This window comes from Bufo bufo, chromosome 2 (assembly GCF_905171765.1).
Source record: "Bufo bufo chromosome 2, aBufBuf1.1, whole genome shotgun sequence".
In the NCBI taxonomy this organism is placed as follows: Eukaryota; Metazoa; Chordata; class Amphibia; order Anura; family Bufonidae; genus Bufo; species Bufo bufo.
The window spans coordinates 786,929,849-786,953,241 of NC_053390.1; the positions used below are offsets into that span (position 1 = coordinate 786,929,849).

At 45.1% G+C, this 23,393-nt stretch overlaps 1 protein-coding gene across 4 annotated transcripts in view; it reads right to left on the reverse strand.

Annotated features, from left to right (window-relative positions):
• Positions 1-10,889: 10,889 nt before the first annotated feature.
• Positions 10,890-23,393, reverse strand: part of FAM193A (family with sequence similarity 193 member A) — a 120,353-nt gene continuing 107,849 nt past the window's right edge. For all 4 annotated transcript variants that reach the window (XM_040419202.1, XM_040419201.1, XM_040419200.1 and 1 more), the window contains one exon: positions 10,890-11,602. In XM_040419202.1, the coding sequence (XP_040275136.1) occupies positions 11,509-11,602 (94 nt within the window). In that variant the 3' untranslated portion in view covers positions 10,890-11,508. The remainder of the gene's footprint in view (positions 11,603-23,393) is intronic.

The following is a 23,393-nucleotide window of genomic DNA, read 5'->3' on the forward strand; positions in this document are numbered from 1 at the left end:
TCACCCTTGTCCATGGGGTATGTATTGTATTGTAGCTCAGGGCCATGCAGGTCAATGGGATCTGACATTTGAATAGTACTCAATGTTCCACTATGCATACTGGTATTGCTACACCGGAAAATTGGCACTCCATGTAAAATACACAAAAGTATTTCTGCGAGATGTTCCTGGACTCTACACGTGGTTTTGCATGCAGCAGTTTTCTCCTATTTTGTGTTCTCTATTCTACAGCTTCTCAAGAGTTACAGGATTTGACCATTAACCTGACATGTGAATGTACAAAAATAATAATGCTGGAGAATTTTCTCTTTGTACTTTGCTTAATGCAGTTACTCAGTTATTCTTCCTGGAAATGCAACTTAAAAACTTTGTGATGCCCTTCTCCTGTGTGTACTGATTGGACAGCACCTAAGGAAATACCCCCCACTGACAAGGAGAACAGGAACACGCAGTTGTCAAGTTACTCAGATTTCCAGGAGGAATAACAGAGTAAATATTCTATATACTAAAACAGACATGCCAGAGGAGCTATCTATAAAGAAGACTAATGATAATACATACGGTCTGCACAATCCGCAGGGAATTTCAGAGTTCTCAGATGAATCGCGGACATCCTTGTCAGATTGCTTAAGACAGGTTCAATAAACTGATGTCAGTGGCGATAGCAGCGGGTACACAATGATCCTGCACGGTCAAAAAGTCAATAGTAAATGAAAAAGATCCATCAACCGGATGCGTCTCATACTAAAATAAGCAAGCGCCATGACACTGCGATAGTACGAATTATCACACAAAAGGTCAGTGGAGCATTAACCCAACTACTGGGAAAAGGCTCCTTAAAAGGGAATCTGTCAGCAGTTTATACCCCCTCAGAACTGCAGATGGAGGCAAATCAGTGAGGGCTGCTTGGCCAGAGAAAGAAGTGGGGCTGGGGTGCAACAAGAGCAATGGCAATGCCCTTATTGCACCAAAGGTCTAATTTGCATATTAACAAAAAGGTTTCTTTATTCAGGAGAAATAAAAACAAAAATAATGTTTTCATCAGGTGAACTACAGCCATGGGTCTATGCAAACAGCTGAATAGAGAGGTCGCTGCTGACAGATTCCCTTTTATCAGGGATTAATGACAAGGTGAAGCATTTTACAAAATTCTGGATATGTGAAAAGGAGATTTTTGTGAAACTCACCTGTAAAATCTTTTTCTCGTAATTTCCATTGGGGGACACAGACCATGGGTATAGCTTAGAGATATTACTAGGAGGGACACTATGCAAAAAAAGAAGCTCCTCCTCCTCGGGCTATACCCCCAGGCACCTCCAGGAGAACTTCAGTCGTTGCAAAAGCAGTAGGAGAAGGAGAACGGAAACAAAACATTATGGAAACCATCACACAGCACACCCTAAGGCGTAAACCAAAAAAGGGGGCGGGAGCTGTGTCCCCCAATGGAAATTACGAGAAAAAGATTTTACAGGTGAGTTTCACAAAAATCTCCTTTTCTCGTTCATTCCATTGGGGGACACAGACCATGGGACGTCCCAAAGCAGTCCATGGGGTGGGAAAAAAGAACAAATCCAACACCGCCAGGAATAAACGTCCAGTAGTCAAACCGGAACCACAGCCTGCAATACCCTGCGCCCAAGAGCAGCATCAGCCGAGGCCAGAGAGTGTAACTGATAAAACTTTGTGAAAGTATGTAAGGACGACCAAGTGGCCGCCTTACACAACTGGGAAACGGATGCGCGATTGCGTCTAGCCCAGGAAGCACCCACTGCCCTTGTGGAGTGAGCGGTAATCCGCGACGGCGGAACGTGGCCGCGAGCGCGATATGCCGCAGCAATAGCGGAACGGATCCACCGCGCCACGGTGACCTTGGAAGCCGCCAGGCCCTTACGGGACCCTTCAGGAATCACAAAGAGAGAGTCTGAACGCCGGAAGGAAGCGGTAGCCCCCAGGTACACCTTCAGGGCCCTGACGACGTCCAGGGAGTGGAGAGCACATTCCTTGGGGTTCACCGGAGAAGGACAAAAAGAGGGCAGGACAAGATCCTCGTTAAGGTGGAAGGGAGAAACCACCTTGGGCAAAAAAGAAGGCACCGGCCTGAGCACCACCTTATCCTGGTGAAAGACCAGAAAAGGTTCCCGGCAGGAAAGTGCGGCCAGCTCCGAAACTCGCCTGATGGAGGTTATGGCCACCAGAAAAACTACCTTCCAGGTGAGTAAAACCAGAGAGATCTCCCTCAGAGGTTCAAAAGGCGCCGCCTGAAGGGCGCGCAGAACCAAGTTGAGATCCCAGGGGGGCAAGGGAGGCACATACGGAGGAACCGAATGCGCCACCCCCTGCAGGAAGGTTTTTACAGGTCTCAAAAAGGCAATGGACCTCTGAAAAAAGATAGCTTTTATCAAGATGTCGTCTAGGTATGGTAACAAAGAGATGCCCCTGGTGCGAAGAAGCGCCATGAGAGGCGCCAGAATCTTCGTAAAAACTCGAGGGGCGGTTGCCAACCCAAAAGGTAGGGCGACGAACTGGTAATGACATGAAGGGGTGGGGGGAGGGGGGGGGAAAGGAGGGAGATTGAAGCAGGCAATACTTATCTGCACAGCATGCTCCCTCGATGTCCAGACCAGCAGGGATTCACCTCTTCAGACGTCTGACTCCAATCAAGGAGAGCAGTGCTCTGGTGGAGGGTAGGCAGCAGGTGTCCCAGCAGCTGGTGGGATGCCAGAGCTAACATGTCGAGCCTGGATCCACTTTTCTTCTGTGGGGGAATGGGAGGTAGCCAGGAACCTTCAGAAGACCGTGGCAGACCCTCCACAGGGGCCAGGAAAGCGCAATGCTGACCTGCGTCCCCATCTGAAACCAGAAAAAAATAACAAACAGGAGAAGAATAAATGTCAACCTCCTTGAACGGACACTAAGCAAAGACTGAAGTTCTCCTGGAGGTGCCTGGGGGTATAGCCCGAGGAGGAGGAGCTTCTTTTTTTGCATAGTGTCCCTCCTAGTAATATCTCTAAGCTATACCCATGGTCTGTGTCCCCCAATGGAATGAACGAGAAAAGAACATTCCCATCTGAAGTATTTATGGCACGGCAACCATGGCTTCCATAGAAAGGCTACTTTTACACTGGCGGTAGCCTTTTCCGCAAGTCCACCGTGCCGCCGCAAGTCCACTCTGGCCCCATTCACTATAAGGCTTCAGCAGTGGGACGGTATCCTAAAATAAGAATAGTTACTGCAACCACTGAACGTCCTCACTTCTTGTAAGATTATGTGGGAAAGGGTCGGCACTGCTGGAATAGACGCGGTGCACGAGTCAGTGGGAAGACGTCCCAATACTTGCAATAAAGAAGGAAGGACCAGCACTCGCGATGATGATGAATGTTGCGTTTATTCAGTCACATATTAAGGACATATAGTGACGCGTTTCAGCACAACACGTGCTTTCTTCAGACTATACAATAAACTCCTATCACATCTCTTTTATACACAGAGAGAGGGAGGAGTAACAAAACAAAAGGAAAATGACATCATACTATGTAGCTCCACCCACCTCAGGGCTGACACAGGTGAAGTAATGAAAGATGCAATAAACCAAAAAAAATTCAATGTGGATACATTGATGAAACAATGGAACAGTTGATAACAATTCAGGAATCAAGTCCGCTGAAAGAGACAAATGAAATGTATATTATCATAATCTAAATTCTTATAATAAGAATAATATAGTCAAGAACTAGGTGAAACTGGAAATATTATACTCGCGGTTGAGCCCCCTTGGATCCACAGTTTGTAACCGGTGGATCCAATAAGCCTCACGCTTTAAAAGCAAACTATTCCTGTCGCCGCCTCGGCGAGGTAAAGATACGCTCTCAATCACTTGAAACCGCAACTGCGATATCGCATGACGCTTCTCATGGAAATGATGCGGTAGGGGTAACAACAAATTCTCAGTGCGGATAGTGGACTTATGCTTACTTAATCTATCTTTAATCCGCATTGAGGTTTCCCCTACTGGTCACTTTTGATGTATGCAGCCTCTATACTTCCATTACTCACGAAAAGGGTTTAGAGGCAGCATCCAGACTATTGAATACCAGTCATTATACATCAGCACAGAAGGATTTTTTTCTGACACTTTTAAAACTAGTGTTGGAGGAAAATTACTTCTTATTTCAAGACACCTTTTTTCAACAGCGCCGCGGGACCGCGATGGGATCGAACGTCGCGCCGCCGTACGCAAACAGTTATATGTCATCGTTTGAAAGTGAATTTGTTTATTCCAATTCTTTATATTTAAAGCATTGCATATTTTGGCGTCGATTTATAGATGACGTGTTTTGCGTATGGCGAGGCGACGTTCGATCCCTCATGGAATTTAACAGTCATCTTAACTCCATTTGGAGTGAGCTTCAATTTACCATACACTTTGATTTTCAACAAATATCCTTTCTTGATACATGGGTAAAGCGCAAGGATGATGGTACAGTGTACACTGATTTATATATCAAGGATACAGATCGTAATAGTCTACTTACCTACACTAGTAGCCATCCCCCAGCAATCAAGAAGGCGATTCCTTTTTCACAGTACCAGAGGGTTAAAAGGATCGTGACTGATCCTGACACCTGTGAAATTAGGTTGCAAGAGATGACGAAAAAGTTCCTCAACAGAGGCTATCCCCTACACTTATTACAATCTCAAAAGCAGAAGTTAGATCAACCGCAGGGACAGAAGATTATCAAACCACCACGCATTCCATTAATAGTGAAGTACCATCCTTGGGCACAGAGAATAAGGGGTATAATTAATAAGCATTGGCACATCATGTCTAGATCATATCCTCATATGGAGATATTTCAAAATTCTCCAATGATGTGTTTCAAAAAAGCGGACAATATCCGTGACAAAATTATTAGAGCAGACATAGGCACTAACAAACCTATAGTCAGACAAACCACACTGACTACTCCGCGTCAGGGCACATTTCCGTGTTTAAATTGTAACAACTGTTCAAGTGTCATTAGAGGTTCTACACTGACCCACCCTCATTCTGGAGAACAAATTCCCATTAAAGGCATGTTCACATGTGATAGTAAAAATGTCATTTATATTTTGAAATGTCCCTGCGGTTTGGTCTATGTAGGGGAAACCTCAATGCGGATTAAAGATAGATTAAGTAAGCATAAGTCCACTATCCGCACTGAGAATTTGTTGTTACCCCTACCGCATCATTTCCATGAGAAGCGTCATGCGATATCGCAGTTGCGGTTTCAAGTGATTGAGAGCGTATCTTTACCTCGCCGAGGCGGCGACAGGAATAGTTTGCTTTTAAAGCGTGAGGCTTATTGGATCCACCGGTTACAAACTGTGGATCCAAGGGGGCTCAACCGCGAGTATAATATTTCCAGTTTCACCTAGTTCTTGACTATATTATTCTTATTATAAGAATTTAGATTATGATAATATACATTTCATTTGTCTCTTTCAGCGGACTTGATTCCTGAATTGTTATCAACTGTTCCATTGTTTCATCAATGTATCCACATTGAATTTTTTTTGGTTTATTGCATCTTTCATTACTTCACCTGTGTCAGCCCTGAGGTGGGTGGAGCTACATAGTATGATGTCATTTTCCTTTTGTTTTGTTACTCCTCCCTCTCTCTGTGTATAAAAGAGATGTGATAGGAGTTTATTGTATAGTCTGAAGAAAGCACGTGTTGTGCTGAAACGCGTCACTATATGTCCTTAATATGTGACTGAATAAACGCAACATTCATCATCATCGCGAGTGCTGGTCCTTCCTTCTTTATCACTTCTTGTAAGAGTCATTGAGATAGTCATAATCTTCCTGGTGAAGAAAGCTCTATTATTTTCTTACCCAGCCCCCAAATTGTGGGAGTGATCAGGACCACCAGGACTTAGGCGTAAGGCTTGAACACACCAGAGCGCCAGCACTGGAAACTGTCCGCTGTACAGAGGCGGAAGCAGAAGGCCCCATCCACTGTGCAGCGACCGTATAGCTTCCAACACCAGTGGTTGTCCGAGAAAGCAGACAGGTGGGACGGCTGGGTATTGGACCGATATGATATTCATGACCTATTTGGAGGCCAGGCCATGAAAATAACTATCGAGAAACGCCTTTAACAGGATTAGCTGCACGTGCTGGTAATAAGCATAATAAAACTATGGCCACTGATGCCCGATAATTGAATATGAATAATTCCTGTTTACACGCAAGTCACCGGACCTACATGCCGGCGCTGCGCTGAGAACATGGGCGCTGAAGGAGGATTCTGTCCATCAGCGTCCTCCATTCACTTACACTGGGGACAGACAGGGAAACTATCGCATGCGCAAGTCCATCCGCAGTGCAAATGAATGGAGGCCCCCAACGGACGGAATGCTTCATCAGAGACCATGTCGCCAGCGCAGCGCCGGCACGCAGATCAGCGGAGCTGCATGTAAGCATTAATTATTCTTATTAAACTGTCAGGAGAATGCGGAAGAATCGCTGCTACTAAACTGAGAGGTCAGGAGTTTGGGGACCGGGTGTCTCAATTCACTTGTCATGGAAAATCCATCCCATGTGGAACGACCTATAACACATAATTGAATGAAATTGTACTTCTGGAAGCAGGAGATCCAAGTACCTTGAAAAGACTGTAAATAATTAAAGGGGTTCTGCACTTTGTTTAAACTGATGATTTATCCTCTGGGTAGATCATCAGCATTTGATCGGCGGGGGTCCGACACCCGGGACCCCCACCAATCAGCTGTTTGAGAAGGCAGCAGCGCAGCGGCCTTCTGTTTACCGCAGGCAAAGTGACGTCACGACTTGTATCACTGGCCTGGGCGGGGCTAAGCTCTGTTCCCTTTAATAGAGCTTAGCCCCGCCCAGGCCAGTTGATACAAGTCGTGACGTCACTCGGCCGGCGGTAAACAGTGAGAAGGCCGCGGCGCTGCTGCCTTCTCAAACAGCTGATCGGCGGGGGTCCCGGGTGTCGGACCCCCGCCGATCAGATACTGATGATCTACCCAGAGGATAGATCATCAGTTTAAACAAAGTGCAGAACCCCTTTAACCCTAGCAGAGCCCATCATGATCCCTTTAGCGTTCCAGTTATATTCCAGCTAAACCGTAAAATGCTATAAATTCCCAATTTCAAAAGCTTTTTGCCACTTTGTCGTCTAGTAAGGGTCCATTCACACGGCTGTAATTACGGGTCCGCATACATTCTTCAATTTTCCTGAATGGGTGCGGACCCACTCATTTCAATGAGGACGCAAAAGATGCAGACAGCACACCATGAGCTGTCCGCATCCATTGTGCCGTTCTGCGGCCCCACAAAAAATATAGAGAATGTCCTTTTCTGTTCTGCAATCGCGGACAAGAATAGGCATTTTCTATATAGCCGACCATGTGCGGTCTGCAAAATGTGCAATGCATATGGCCGGTATCTGTGATTTGCGGACCACAAAACACTTATGGTCATGTGAATGCACGCTTAGAATGTATTCTACAGTCCTTAAAGGGGCTTTCCATGATTTTAATATTGATGACCTATCCTCAGGATAGGTCATCAATATCGGATAGGCGATAGGTCATCAATATGCCAACACCCGGGACCCCTGTCAATTTAGCTGGTTGAAGAAAAGGCTTCTTTCTATTCGAGTCCTACTATTGAAGTCAATGGGGACAGCTTGTAATCACAACTGCTCACTTCACTGTGACGTCGATGGCGAGCAGGTAAACAATTAAGGGAAGGCTGCTCTTCAACCAGTTGATGAGGACAGGTAAACGGTCGTAATGCACTTTAGTGCACAAAATCGGAGAATGTCAATAACCAGGGTGCAATAAAATCCCTTTGGCAAACAGAGGATCAGATGGAACAGGCTGACAGGTGGCACCACACACCAGGGTATCAAACCTCCACCGAGAGGAAAGTAATCACAGAAAGGGGGACATTAAAAACAAATCTAATAAGATTATACTGCCACCATGTGGTAAGAAATTGCATAACAGTAGTAATAGTAGTCTTTCACCCAATGGTGTGGTTTATAATCATTGCATCCTAGCAATAACAAATACATTCTTCATTCACCTGAGTTATGCCTATACTCAGCAGCTAAAACAGCTGCAGTGTAAAGCATGGAAGTTCATTAGTCTCTCATGGCAAAGAGGAGAAGGCAAATTTAAAGGGAATGTGACCTATTCTTTGTCTCCACACACTAAAATGGCTTGTACGGCCCTCTTATCCCATCACCGGCTAACGTGGGTCATCTCTACAGCCAGTGATTGGCTGAGCGGTCAGGCCAAGACACCTGTCGAGGTCATCAAGTCCAAGCGAATGAGGAGCAGTGACTGCACTGCATAGTAGGGGACCAGTAAAGGGAGTACTAACAACGGAACACCCCTTTGAACCTTTTTTGAATTTTTGGCGATTTTTTCCCCCCCCAGGACATTTTTTATTTTTTTTTCAAGAACCCAGACCTTGCAGTTTTCACACTAACACTCACAATAGGCTGACACTTCCGATTGTGGAGAGAACTTCTCAGCAGTCGTTTCATTATCACAGGCAGGATTACAATGACAGGTAACAAATAGATAACAGGAAGCACCATTCAAAATAGCCGATGGTCATTTTATCGATGGAATTTACATATTAGTGAATGGAGAGCATGCCACACATGCCTTGGCTTTAGGAGCCACGTTTTAGAGATATGTGCGGGTCGCAGAGATGGGACCTGCACCTGACATTGGTAGCATACCCTAGCGATGTCACCAACATGTGGGCCAACTCCTTTAACATCTCATACACGGCATGCAGAAACAATTTGCAATGCAAATTGACCCGTGGAGCAGACTTTACATAAGCAAGACGTAAAACTTTGCTGCGGATTTCCCCCACAGATGTGACCCTTTGCAATGCAGACTGAAATCCACAGCAAAATCCAGGACAAATCTGCAGTGGAAATTCCACCCAACGTGGCCATACCCAGAATTCACTAATATTAACGCTAGTTTCACATACACAGTAAGAGATCCGGCAGGCTGTTCAGGTAGACACCAGCCTGCAAGGAGCTCTTTTCTGGATCTGGCATTGCCAGACAGAACCGGAATGCAGAGAATCGGCCAGACAAGACCACTGTACCAGGGTAGGCTTTTCCCCTTTCTCAACCTTAAGATGGTGCCCGGATTGTCATGCCCATGCCAGCTGAAGATGGATTCTAACATGCTATAACCCATTAGTCTTTACAGTAGGCAGGATCCTGGCTGTTAGACGCCCAGAGAGTAGATAGCATATCCACTGATAGGAAGGTGCAAGGCTAAAAGCACATCAGAAAAGCAGGGCTGTCATGGGACACAGAACTTTACATTGTTTGGGCAACCTGACCGAAATGTGAGGAAGAGCTCAGATAATTTGATGTAAATCAGTCATTTCGCCTGTCAACACAAAACGTGTGTCATACAGTATCAGTCTAACACAGGGGCCAAAGGTTTTAGAATCAGATGAAAAATGTTCATCTTAAAAGTAAATTTCTTGGTGTAAACAAGAAAAAATACAGCAGTTTTTTATCCACTGGTGAAGCACTACAGCATTATAGTTGCTGGTTTAGAATTCAGATAGCTTTCAGATCTCAGGGAGATTTGAACTCACGACTCCTGGTTTTTACGAGACCATCGCTATAACCCCTGAGCTATGAAGCCAAACCGCAGCCTAGTGGACCGAGAGTTTTGTACGCCTCCATCATTTCTATTACACATGATTAATTATTACCTAGTGTCAAAACCAGATCCATTTTCTATTGTTATTCTAATTTGGATGTTAGCTCAAGATCACACAGGCTTTTTGTTTCCATAATGAAATAAACATACCGTATATAAAATCCAGCAAGCACTTCTGACACTTACCATATTTTTGCACTGCAAATTTCATTCAATAGCATAATCTGTCCATAATTCAACCACAGCAGAAGCCTCGGCTGCCGAACCCACCCCGAGCCCGGTAGCAGGCCGGCTGCCGAACCCACCCCGAGCCCGGTAGCAGGCCGGCTGCCGAACCCACCCCGAGCACGGTAGCAGGCCGGCTGCCGAACCCACCCCGAGCCAGGTAGCAGGCCGGCTGCCGAACCCACCCCGAGCCCGGTAGCAGGCCGGCTGCCGAACCCACCCCGAGCCCGGTAGCAGGCCGGCTGCCGAACCCACCCCGAGCCCGGTAGCAGGCCGGCTGCCGAACCCACCCCGAGCCCGGTAGCAGGCCGGCCGGCGAACCCACCCCGAGCCCGGTAGCAGGCCGGCCGCCGAACCCACCCCGAGCCCGGTAGCAGGCCGGCTGCCGAACCCACCCCGAGCCCGGTAGCAGGCCGGCTGCCAAACCCACCCCGAGCCCGGTAGCAGGCCGGCTGCCGAACCCAGACCAACCATGGGAGCAGCCTGACAACCAAATTACAGATTTTTTAGCATCTGCCAACCTCATCTTAACCATGGCAGCCGCCAACCTGCTTCCCAACTACACTAGCTGCTGACAACCCTTTCCTGATGCTTAGAAGGAGTGCTGTCCGCATATTTTGGTGCCCCACTGAAGTGAATGGGTCCGCATCCAATCCGCATTTTTTGGACGGTCGTGTGCATGAGCTCTTAAACTGACAACCAGATGGCATCCCAGCTGTCAATCCAGGTAGCTTCTTAAAAATAAGTGAACACTGGTGAACCTAGAAAGAAAGGACACAGGAACAGGCCATCCTTCTGCCATACTAATGTATTCCATCTTTCAAAAAGAAAGATATGATTTTAATATTACTTAACAATATGTTAAAGTAGCCACTTGGGCGTCAGTGTTAATACAATTATACACTCTATAACAGATCGATAGTGTGAGTATTTTTTTTTTCTTTTTTGTTTTTCTTCTCCTGTTCACATCCTCATTCTGCAAGCATTCTTACACAAGCCGGCTACGAGTTGGGAGGGAAAAAAAAAATCCAAAAACACAAATAAGCGTATCTTGTACACTTTCCAACAGTAGATTGTATGTGAGCTGACAAACGCTTGTCCGTTTACGAGAATTTCCCCATGAGATCGGAGCAGTGATGATTACATGAGCAGTATAAAGTCCATTCCTTTTGTTTTCCATGTGGATAAAACACAGCGTACTGCAGAAGTGACATGAGCCATCGTGGATGACAGCTAGGTATGCTTCAACTCAACCCGAGGAACCAGTATCAAGTCCGACGCCAAGGCAGTTTAGAAGAGAGCGTATTGCTACAACCAACGTCTCAACTCACAGACTACGAGCACACAAGCTAACAAATTCAGGTAGAAAGTGGCATATTCGTTTTCAGATCAGCAAGAATGGTCGGGGCTGAGGGGGTTCAGTGCAGATCCACACAGCACTGGGGACAAGGCAAGGCAGCACTGGCTCGGGGCCTGATAAAGCGGTCAGAACAGCAGGGCATACACCAGTGGCATCGGTTCCTGCAGGGTGACCCCCTTTCCCCATGAACAGTTCCACAGTCAGTGTGCAGCATAGGTAGTCTTCTTCAGGCTAAAGTTAGACCAATTGATTGACAGCCTCTGTCTTGTCTGCCGGGCAGAGTCTAAGCAAAACCTGCAAAAACACAAAGCGTGACACATGAATGCACTAAACTTCAGAAACCTTAAAGGGCCAGTAAACACAGAAAAAAAGAACAGCCAACAAAACAATCTCATGTTATTTGCTCTTGTTTCGTTACATTTCACAATTGCAGACCATGAAAACACAATAGAAAAGCAGTGCATCGTTCTCTCCGGCTGCAGCCAGGTCTTCTCCCTCCTCCCTCTCTGATGCAGGGATTTTAAGAGGAGGGAGCTGGGTTTAAGTATGGATAATTTTGTTGCTCTGGCACCACATGATGGATTCGTATAATGTATTGGGGCAGCATGGTGTGTATTGTATAAAACAAATTTGTCCCCCATCATCACCTCAAAGATTTTTACCCAGCTTTCCCAGACTGCAAGATCAGCCTGTATAATAATTGGTTAATCCCCAGTATTGTAGAATACATAGCTTCTCCAGGCTAGCAAATACAGCCGAGTAAAATGCCGCAAACGTAGGCAAATTCAGCCCAACCTGCACATTGTTAACCACTTCAGCCCCCAGTGCTTAACCACCTCCGGACCGCCTAACGCAGGATCGCGTTCCGGAGGTGGCAGCGCTGCGCACAGTCACGCATATACGCGTCATCTCGCGAGACGCGAGATTTCCTGTGAACGCGCGCACACAGGCGCGCGCGCTCACAGGAACGGAAGGTAAGAGAGTTGATCTCCAGCCTGCCAGCGGCGATCGTTCGCTGGCAGGCTGGAGATGTGTTTTTTTTAACCCCTAACAGGTATATTAGACGCTGTTTTGATAACAGCGTCTAATATACCTGCTACCTGGTCCTCTGGTGGTCCCCTTTGTTTGGATCGACCACCAGAGGACACAGGTAGCTCAGTAAAGTAGCACCAAGCACCACTACACTACACTACACCCCCCCCCCATCACTTATTAACCCCTTATTAGCCCCTGATCACCCCTAATCACCCCTGATCACCCCATATAGACTCCCTGATCACCCCCCTGTCATTGATTACCCCCCTGTCATTGATCAACCCCCTGTAAAGCTCCATTCAGACGTCCGCATGATTTTTACGGATCCACTGATAGATGGATCGGATCCGCAAAACGCATCCGGACGTCTGAATGAAGCCTTACAGGGGCATGATCAATGACTGTGGTGATCACCCCATATAGACTCCCTGATCACCCCCCTGTCATTGATTACCCCCCTGTCATTGATTACCCCCCTGTAAAGCTCCATTCAGATGTCCGCATGATTTTTACGGATGCACTGATACATGGATCGGATCCGCAAAACGCATCCGGTCGTCTGAATGAAGCCTTACAGGGGCATGATCAATGACTGTGGTGATCACCCCCCTGTCATTGATTACCCCCCTGTAAAGCTCCATTCAGATGTCCGCATGATTTTTACGGATGCACTGATAGATGGATCGGATCCGCAAAACGCATCCGGACGTCTGAATGAAGCCTTACAGGGGCATGATCAATGACTGTGGTGATCACCCCATATAGACTCCCTGATCACCCCCCTGTCATTGATTACCCCCCTGTAAAGCTCCATTCAGATGTCCGCATGATTTTTACGGATGCACTGATAGATGGATCGGATCCGCAAAACGCATCCGGACGTCTGAATGAAGCCTTACAGGGGCATGATCAATGACTGTGGTTATCACCCCATATAGACTCCCTGATCACCCCCCTGTAAAGCTCCATTCAGATGTCCGCATGATTTTTACGGATGCACTGATACATGGATCGGATCCGCAAAACGCATCCGGTCGTCTGAATGAAGCCTTACAGGGGCATGATCAATGACTGTGGTGATCACCCACCTGTCATTGATTACCCCCCTGTAAAGCTCCATTCAGATGTCCGCATGATTTTTACGGATGCACTGATAGATGGATCCGATCCGCAAAACGCATCCGGACGTCTGAATGAAGCCTTACACGGGCGTGATCAATGACTGTGGTTATCACCCCATATAGACTCCCTGATCACCCCCCTGTCATTGATCACCCCCCTGTCATTGATCACCCCCCTGTCATTGATCACCCCCCTGTCATTGATCACCCCCCTGTCATTGATCACCCCCCTGTCATTGATCACCCCCCTGTCATTGATCACCCCCCTGTCATTTATCACCCCCCTGTCATTTATCACCCCCCTGTCATTTAGCACCCCCCTGTCATTTAGCACCCCTCTGTAAGGCTCCATTCAGATATTTTTTTGGCCCAAGTTAGCAGAATTTTTTTTTTTTTTTCTTACAAAGTCTCATATTCCACTAACTTGTGTCAAAAAATAAAATCTCACATGAACTCACCATACCCCTCACGGAATCCAAATGCGTAAAATTTTTTAGACATTTATATTCCAGACTTCTTCTCACGCTTTAGGGCCCCTAGAATGCCAGGGCAGTATAAATACCCCACATGTGACCCCATTTCGGAAAGAAGACACCCCCAGGTATTCCGTGAGGGGCATATTGAGTCCATGAAAGATTGAAATTTTTGTCCCAAGTTAGCGGAACGGGAGACTTTGTGAGAAAAAAATTAAAAATATCAATTTCCGCTAACTTGTGCCAAAAAAAAAAAATTTCTATGAACTCGCCATGCCCCTCATTGAATACCTTGGGGTGTCTTCTTTCCAAAATGGGGTCACATGTGGGGTATTTATACTGCCCTGGCATTCTAGGGGCCCCAAAGCGTGAGAAGAAGTCTGGTATCCAAATGTCTAAAAATGCCCTCCTAAAAGGAATTTGGGCACCTTTGCGCATCTAGGCTGCAAAAAAGTGTCACACATCTGGTATCGCCGTACTCAGGAGAAGTTGGGGAATGTGTTTTGGGGTGTCATTTTACATATACCCATGCTGGGTGAGAGAAATATCTTGGTCAAATGCCAACTTTGTATAAAAAAATGGGAAAAGTTGTCTTTTGCCAAGATATTTCTCTCACCCAGCATGGGTATATGTAAAATGACACCCCAAAACACATTCCCCAACTTCTCCTGAATACGGCGATACCACATGTGTGACACTTTTTTGCAGCCTAGGTGGGCAAAGGGGCCCATATTCCAAAGAGCACCTTTAGGATTTCACAGGTCATTTACCTACTTACCACACATTAGGGCCCCTGGAAAATGCCAGGGCAGTATAACTACCCCACAAGTGACCCCATTTTGGAAAGAAGACACCCCAAGGTATTCTGTGAGGGGCATGGCGAGTTCCTAGAATTTTTTATTTTTTGTCACAAGTTAGTGGAAAATGCTTATTTTTTTTTTTTTTTTTTTTTTCATACAAAGTCTCATATTCCACTAACTTGTGACAAAAAATAAAAACTTCCATGAACTCACTTTGCCCATCAGCGAATACCTTGGGGTCTCTTCTTTCCAAAATGGGGTCACTTGTGGGGTAGTTATACTGCCCTGGCATTCTAGGGGCCCAAATGTGTGGTAAGGAGTTTGAAATCAAATTCTGTAAAAAATGACCTGTGAAATCCGAAAGGTGCTCTTTTGAATATGGGCCCCTTTGCCCACCTCGGCTGCAAAAAAGTGTCACACATCTGGTATCTCCGTAATCGGGAGAAGTTGGGGAATGTGTTTTGGGGTGTCATTTTACATATACCCATGCTGGGTGAGAGAAATATCTTGGCAAAAGACAACTTTTCCCATTTTTTTATACAAAGTTGGCATTTGACCAAGATATTTATCTCACCCAGCATGGGTATATGTAAAAAGACACCCCAAAACACATTCCTCAACTTCTCCTGAATACGGGGATACCAGATGTGTGACACTTTTTTGCAGCCTAGGTGGGCAAAGGGGCCCACATTCCAAAGAGCACCTTTCGGATTTCACAGGTCATTTACCTACTTACCACACATTTGGGCCCCTAGAATGCCAGGGCAGTATAACTACCACACAAGTGACCCCATTTTGGAAAGAAGAGACCCCAAGGTATTCGCTGATGGGCATAGTGAGTTCATGGAAGTTTTTATTTTTTGTCACAAGTTTGTGGAATATGAGACTTTGTATGAAAAAAAAAAAAAAAAAAAATCATCATTTTCCACTAACTTGTGACAAAAAATAAAAAATTCTAGGAACTCGCCATGCCCCTCACGGAATACCTTGGGGTGTCTTCTTTCCAAAATGGGGTCACTTGTGGGGTAGTTATACTGCCCTGGTATTCTAGGGGCCCAAATGTGTGGTAAGGAGTTTGAAATCAAATTCAGGAAAAAATGAGGAGTGAAATCCGAAAGGTGCTCTTTGGAATATGGGCCCCTTTGCCCACCTAGGCTGCAAAAAAGTGTCACACATCTGGTATCCCCGTACTCAGGAGAAGTTGAGGAATGTGTTTTGGGGTGTCTTTTTACATATACCCATGCTGGGTGAGATAAATATCTTGGTCAAATGACAACTTTGTATAAAAAAATGGGAAAAGTTGTCTTTTGCCAAGATATTTCTCTCACCCAGCATGGGTATATATAAAATGACACCCCAAAACACATTCCCCACCTTCTCCTGAGTACGGAGATACCAGATGTGTGACACTTTTTTGCAGCCTAGGTGGGCAAAGGGGCCCATATTCCAAAGAGCACCTTTCGGATTTCACAGGTCATTTTTTACAGAATTTGATTTCAAACTCCTTACCACACATTTGGGCCCCTAGAATGCCAGGGCAGTATAACTACCCCACAAGTGACCCCATTTTGGAAAGAAGAGACCCCAAGGTATTCGCTGATGGGCATAGTGAGTTCATAGAAGTTTTTATTTTTTGTCACAAGTTAGTGGAATATGAGACTTTGTAAGGAAAAAAAAAAAAAAAAAATCATCATTTTCCGCTAACTTGTGACAAAAAATAAAAAGTTCTATGAACTCACTATGCCCATCAGCGAATACCTTAGGGTGTGTACTTTCAGAAATGGGGTCATTTGTGGGGTGTTTGTACTGTCTGGGCATTGTAGAACCTCAGGAAACATGACAGGTGCTCAGAAAGTCAGAGCTGCTTCAAAAAGCGGAAATTCACATTTTTGTACCATAGTTTGTAAACGCTATAACTTTTACCCAAACCATTTTTTTTTTACCCAAACATTTTTTTTTTATCAAAGACATGTAGAACTATAAATTTAGAGCAAAATTTCTATATGGATGTCGTTTTTTTTGCAAAATTTTACAACTGAAAGTGAAAAATGTCATTTTTTTGCAAAAAAATCGTTAAATTTCGATTAATAACAAAAAAAGTAAAAATGTCAGCAGCAATGAAATACCACCAAATGAAAGCTCTATTAGTGAGAAGAAAAGGAGGTAAAATTCATTTGGGTGGTAAGTTGTATGACCGAGCAATAAACGGTGAAAGTAGTGTAGGTCAGAAGTGTAAAAAGTGGCCTGGTCTTTCAGGGTGTTTAAGCACTGGGGGCTGAGGTGGTTAAACACCCTGAAAGACCAGGCCACTTTTTACACTTCTGACCTACACTACTTTCACCGTTTATTGCTCGGTCATACAACTTACCACCCAAATGAATTTTACCTCCTTTTCTTCTCACTAATAGAGCTTTCATTTGGTGGTATTTCATTGCTGCTGACATTTTTACTTTTTTTGTTATTAATCGAAATTTAACGATTTTTTTGCAAAAAAATGACATTTTTCACTTTCAGTTGTAAAATTTTGCAAAAAAAACGAGATCCATATAGAAATTTTGCTCTAAATTTATAGTTCTACATGTCTTTGATAAAAAAAAAATGGTTTGGGTAAAAGTTATAGCGTTTACAAACTATGGTACAAAAATGTGAATTTCCGCTTTTTGAAGCAGCTCTGACTTTCTGAGCACCTGTCATGTTTCCTGAGGTTCTACAATGGCCAGACAGTACAAACACCCCACAAATGACCCCATTTCGGAAAGTACACACCCTAAGGTATTCGCTGATGGGCATAGTGAGTTCATAGAACTTTTTATTTTTTGTCACAAGTTAGCGGAAAATGATGATTTTTTTCTTTTTTATTTTTTTTCTTACAAAGTCTCATATTCCACTAACTTGTGACAAAAAATAAAAACTTCTATGAACTCACTATGCCCATCACGAAATACCTTGGGGTCTCTTCTTTCCAAAATGGGGTCACTTGTGGGGTAGTTATACTGCCCTGGCATTCTAGGGGCCCAAATGTGTAGTAAGGAGTTTGAAATCAAATTCTGTAAAAAATGACCTGTGAAATCCGAAAGGTGCTCTTTGGAATATGGGCCCCTTTGCCCACCTAGGCTGCAAAAAAGTGTCACACATCTGGTATCTCCGTACTCAGGAGAAGGTGGGGAATGTGTTTTGGGGTGTCTTTTTACATATACCCATGCTGGGTGAGATAAATATCTTGGTCAAATGCCAACTTTGTATAAAAAAATGGGAAAAGTTGTCTTTTGCCAAGATATTTCTCTCACCCAGCATGGGTATATGTAAAAAGACACCCCAAAACACATTCCCCAACTTCTCCTGAGTACGGAGATACCAGATGTGTGACACTTTTTGCAGCCTAGGTGGGCAAAGGGGCCCATATTCCAAAGAGCACCTTTCGGATTTCACAGGTCATTTTTTACAGAATTTGATTTCAAACTCCTTACCACACATTTGGGCCCCTAGAATGCCAGGGCAGTATAACTACCCCACAAGTGACCCCATTTTGGAAAGAAGAGACCCCAAGGTATTCGCTGATGGGCATAGTGAGTTCATGGAAGTTTTTATTTTTTGTCACAAGTTAGTGGAATATGAGACTTTGTATGAAAAAAAAAAAAAAAATCATCATTTTCCGCTAACTTGTGACAAAAAATAAAAAATTCTAGGAACTCGCCATGCCCCTCACGGAATACCTTGGAGTGTCTTCTTTCCAAAATGGGGTCACTTGTGGGGTAGTTATACTGCCCTGGCATTTTCCAGGGGCCCTAATGTGTGGTAAGTAGGTAAATGACCTGTGAAATCCTAAAGGTGCTCTTTGGAATATGGGCCCCTTTGCCCACCTAGGCTGCAAAAAAGTGTCACACATCTGGTATCTCCGTACTCGGGAGAAGTTGGGGAATGTGTTTTGGGGTGTCATTTTACATATACCCATGCTGGGTGAGAGAAATATCTTGGCAAAAGACAACTTTTCCCATTTTTTTATACAAAGTTGGCATTTGACCAAGATATTTCTCTCACCCAGCATGGGTATATGTAAAATGACACCCCAAAACACATTCCCCAACTTCTCCTGAGTACGGCGATACCAGATGTGTGACACTTTTTTGCAGCCTAGATGCGCAAAGGGGCCCAAATTCCTTTTAGGAGGGCATTTTTAGACATTTGGATACCAGACTTCTTCTCACGCTTTGGGGCCCCTAGAATGCCAGGGCAGTATAAATACCCCACATGTGACCCCATTTTGGAAATAAGACACCCCAAGGTATTCAATGAGGGGCATGGCGAGTTCATAGAAATTATTTTTTTTTGGCACAAGTTAGCGGAAATTGATATTTTAAATTTTTTTCTCACAAAGTCTCCCGTCCGCTAACTTGGGACAAAAATTTCAATCTTTCATGGACTCAATATGCCCCTCACGGAATACCTGGGGGTGTCTTCTTTCCGAAATGGGGTCACATGTGGGGTATTTATACTGCCCTGGCATTCTAGGGGCCCTAAAGCGTGAGAAGAAGTCTGGAATATAAATGTCTAAAAAAATTTACGCATTTGGATTCCGTGAGGGGTATGGTGAGTTCATGTGAGATTTAATTTTTTGACACAAGTTAGTGGAATATGAGACTTTGTAAGAAAAAAAAAAAAAAATTCCGCTAACTTGGGCCAAAAAAATGTCTGAATGGAGCCTTACAGAGGGGTGATCAATGACAGGGGGGTGATCAATGACAGGGGTGGTGATCAATGACAGGGGGGGGTGATCAATGACAGGGGGGGGTGATCAATGACAGGGGGGGGTGATCAATGACAGGGGGGTGATCAGGGAGTCTATATGGGGTGATCACCACAGTCATTGATCATGCCCCTGTAAGGCTTCATTCAGACGTCCGGATGCGTTTTGCGGATCCGATCCATCTATCAGTGCATCCGTAAAAATCATGCGGACATCTGAATGGAGCTTTACAGGGGGGTGATCAGGGAGTCTATATGGGGTGATCACCACAGTCATTGATCATGCCCCTGTAAGGCTTCATTCAGACGTCCGGATGCGTTTTGCGGATCCGATCCATCTATCAGTGCATCCGTAAAAATCATGCGGACATCTGAATGGAGCTTTAAAGGGGGGTAATCAATGACAGGGGGGTGATCACCACAGTCATTGATCATGCCCCTGTAAGGCTTCATTCAGACGTCCGGATGCGTTTTGCGGATCCGATCCATCTATCAGTGCATCCGTAAAAATCATGCGGACATCTGAATGGAGCTTTACAGGGGGGTGATCAGGGAGTCTATATGGGGTGATCACCACAGTCATTGATCATGCCCCTGTAAGGCTTCATTCAGACGTCCGGATGCGTTTTGCAGATCGGATCCATCTATCAGTGCATCCGTAAAAATCATGCGGACATCTGAATGGAGCTTTACAGGGGGGTGATCAGGGAGTCTATATGGGGTGATCACCACAGTCATTGATCATGCCCCTGTAAGGCTTCATTCAGACGTCCGGATGCGTTTTGCGGATCGGATCCATCTATCAGTGCATCCGTAAAAATCATGCAGACATCTGAATGGAGCTTTACAGGGGGGTGATCAGGGAGTCTATATGGGGTGATCACCACAGTCATTGATCACGCCCCTGTAAGGCTTCATTCAGACGTCCGGATGCATTTTGCGGATCCGATCCATCTATCAGTGGATACGTAAAAATCATGCGGACGTCTGAATGGAGCTTTACAGGGGGTTGATCAATGACAGGGGGGTAATCAATGACAGTGGGGTGATCAGGGAGTCTATATGGGGTGATCAGGGGTGATCAGGGGCTAATAAGGGGTTAATAAGTGACGGGGGGGGGGGGGGTGTAGTGTAGTGTAGTGGTGCTACTTTACTGAGCTACCTACCAGTGTCCTCTGGTGGTCGATCCAAACAAAGGGGACCACCAGAGGACCAGGTAGCAGGTATATTAGACGCTGTTATCAAAACAGCGTCTAATATACCTGTTAGGGGTTAAAAAAAACACATCTCCAGCCTGCCAGCGAACGATCGCCGCTGGCAGGCTGGAGATCAACTCTCTTACCTTCCGTTCCTGTGAGCGCGCGCGCCTGTGTGCGCGCGTTCACAGGAAATCTCGGCCCTCGCGAGATGACGCATATATGCGTGACTGTGCGCAGCGCTGCCACCTCCGGAACGCGATCCTGCGTTAGGCGGTCCGGAGGTGGTTAATGGTCGTGTGGTTTTACAGCTAAATAGCAGGTTACTTGCACAACTCTTAAAGGGGTTGTCCAGAAGTACAAAAAAAAAAAAGGCTGCTTTGTTACAAGAACAAAGCCACACATGGGTTGCGTCTAGTATTACAGCCAGGTACCATTGAAGTGAAATGGGCTTAGCTGTAATACCAGGAACAACCTGTAGTTGTCACTGTTTTTGAAAGAAAGCAGCCATTTTTATTTCTAATTCTGGACATCTCCTTTAAATAAAAATGCTTTTAGTTGAAAATTTCAAAAATGACTGTCAGCTTGGTTTTGACCACATCTTAGACTCCATGCAAGAACCCAATCTCAGACTGAATTTAAAAAGGTTCTACGGGAATTAAGAAAATACTTAATTACTTTATTATAATTATATAACCAAATACCTTTCATTAGTTATAACGGCTTGTTTTGTCTGGGGAGCAATCATCAGGGGAAATCGAATGGCCGCTGTCCTATTAGTACACACACAACACGTCCTAATCACAGGACAAGTTACTTCACAACACTGAGGTAAAGAGCTGCTTCATCCTCCTCTCCTTTGTTAGGGATTACAATCCTAAATACAGCTGATAAGGTCTTCAGATGAATCTCTGTAGGAATGGAGTTCATTAAGAGACATGAAGAACAGAGCGGAGGTGTGGATGTGGATGTGGCTGATGAGCAGCAGCACTTATATGCAGTCTCCATTAACGCAGTCTTTCCTGTGTGTCCCCTCTATACTTCATGTCTCCTCATGAACTCTATTCCTATTCATCAGCTGAAGATCATATCATCTATATTCAGGAACATAATCCCTGACAGAACAGAGGAGGATGAGGCAGCTCTTTACCTCAGTGTTGTGAAGTAACTTGTCCTGCTGTGTGATTAGGACAGGTATTGTGTGTATTAATAGGACGGCGGCCCTTTTCTTTTCCCCAATTGCTCCCTAGACAATACAAGCCATTATAACTAATGAAAGGTATTTGTGAATATATGTATAATAATAAAGTAATATTTATTTTCATTTTCTTAATTTCCGGAGAAGCCCTTTAAAGTCAACAACTGACTCATAACATACATAAGAGGATCTACAGGAGTTACCAGCTTTCTAAATGTAGGGAGTCCGTGTCCAAACAGATCTAGATCTGCCTCTAAGAATAAGATTTCAGAAAATGTAAGGTTCTTTCCAAACGTAAATGTCCATGGCCTGTCCTTTAGATAGATATTAACCTTTTAAAAGGACAAAGCCAATTTTCTTTTTCTTTCCGCACCCGTTTTCCAAGAGCCATAACTTTTTTTTACTTTTCTTTATACTCAGCCTGATAAGGGCTTGTCTTATGCAGAACACATTTTCTAGGGGCCCCATTTACCATATCATGTATTAAAAAAGTGAATGAAAAAAATTAAATAAATGCAATTCTACATTTGATTTTTGGAGTTTGTTTTTATGCGTTCACCGTGCTCTTTAAATTACATGATGACTTAATTCTGCAAGTCGGTATTATTATGGAGATACCATATTTAAATAGTTTTTATTACGTCTTACAAAAAAAAAAAAAAAAAAAAAAAAAAGGAGACTTTTGTATTACTTACCAGTAAAGTCTCTTTCTCGCTCTTCCTTGGGGGACACAGGAAACCATGGGTATAGCTCTGCTCCCTAGGAGGCGTGACACTAAGTGAAAGCTGTAAGCCCCTCCTCCATCAGCTATACCCCTCAGCCTGGAGAAGAGACTGCCAGTTGCGTGTCCAAGTAGTGAAAGATAACCACCAACCGGAAAAAAGAACTGTCGAGCCCCAACGGGGGCAACCAAGCCGGAACCACAACTGTAACCCAAATGAAGGGCGGGTGCTGTGTCCCCCAAGGAAGAGCGAGAAAGAGACTTTACTGGTAAGTAATACAAAAGTCTCCTTTTCTCGCCCATATTCCTTGGGGGACACAGGAAACCATGGGACGTTCCAGAGCAGTCCCAGAAGGGAGGGACCAGAACAAACTAGACCAACACCAGAGGCATCAATCAACTGCCGCCTGCAACACCAGACGGCCTAAAGCAGCGTCAGCCGACGCATGAGTATGCACCCTGTAGAACTTGGTGAAGGTGTGCAAGGAGGACCAAGTGGCCGCCTTGCAAATCTGCTCCGTAGAAGCCCGATTCCTCTGAGCCCAGGAAGCCCCGACCGCTCTAGTGGAGTGAGCGGTAACACCAAGGGGCGGAACCTTGCCCTTGGCGAGATAAGACTCAGTAACAGCCATCTTGACAAAACGGGCGATAGCAACTTTGGATGCCGCCATCCCTCTGCGCGACCCCTCCGGAACCACAAAGAGCGAGTCAGTACGCCTGAAAGAGCTGGTTACCTCCAGGTAAACCTTGAGCGCCCTGACAACGTCCAGGCGATGAAGCTCCCTCTCCCGCGGGTGG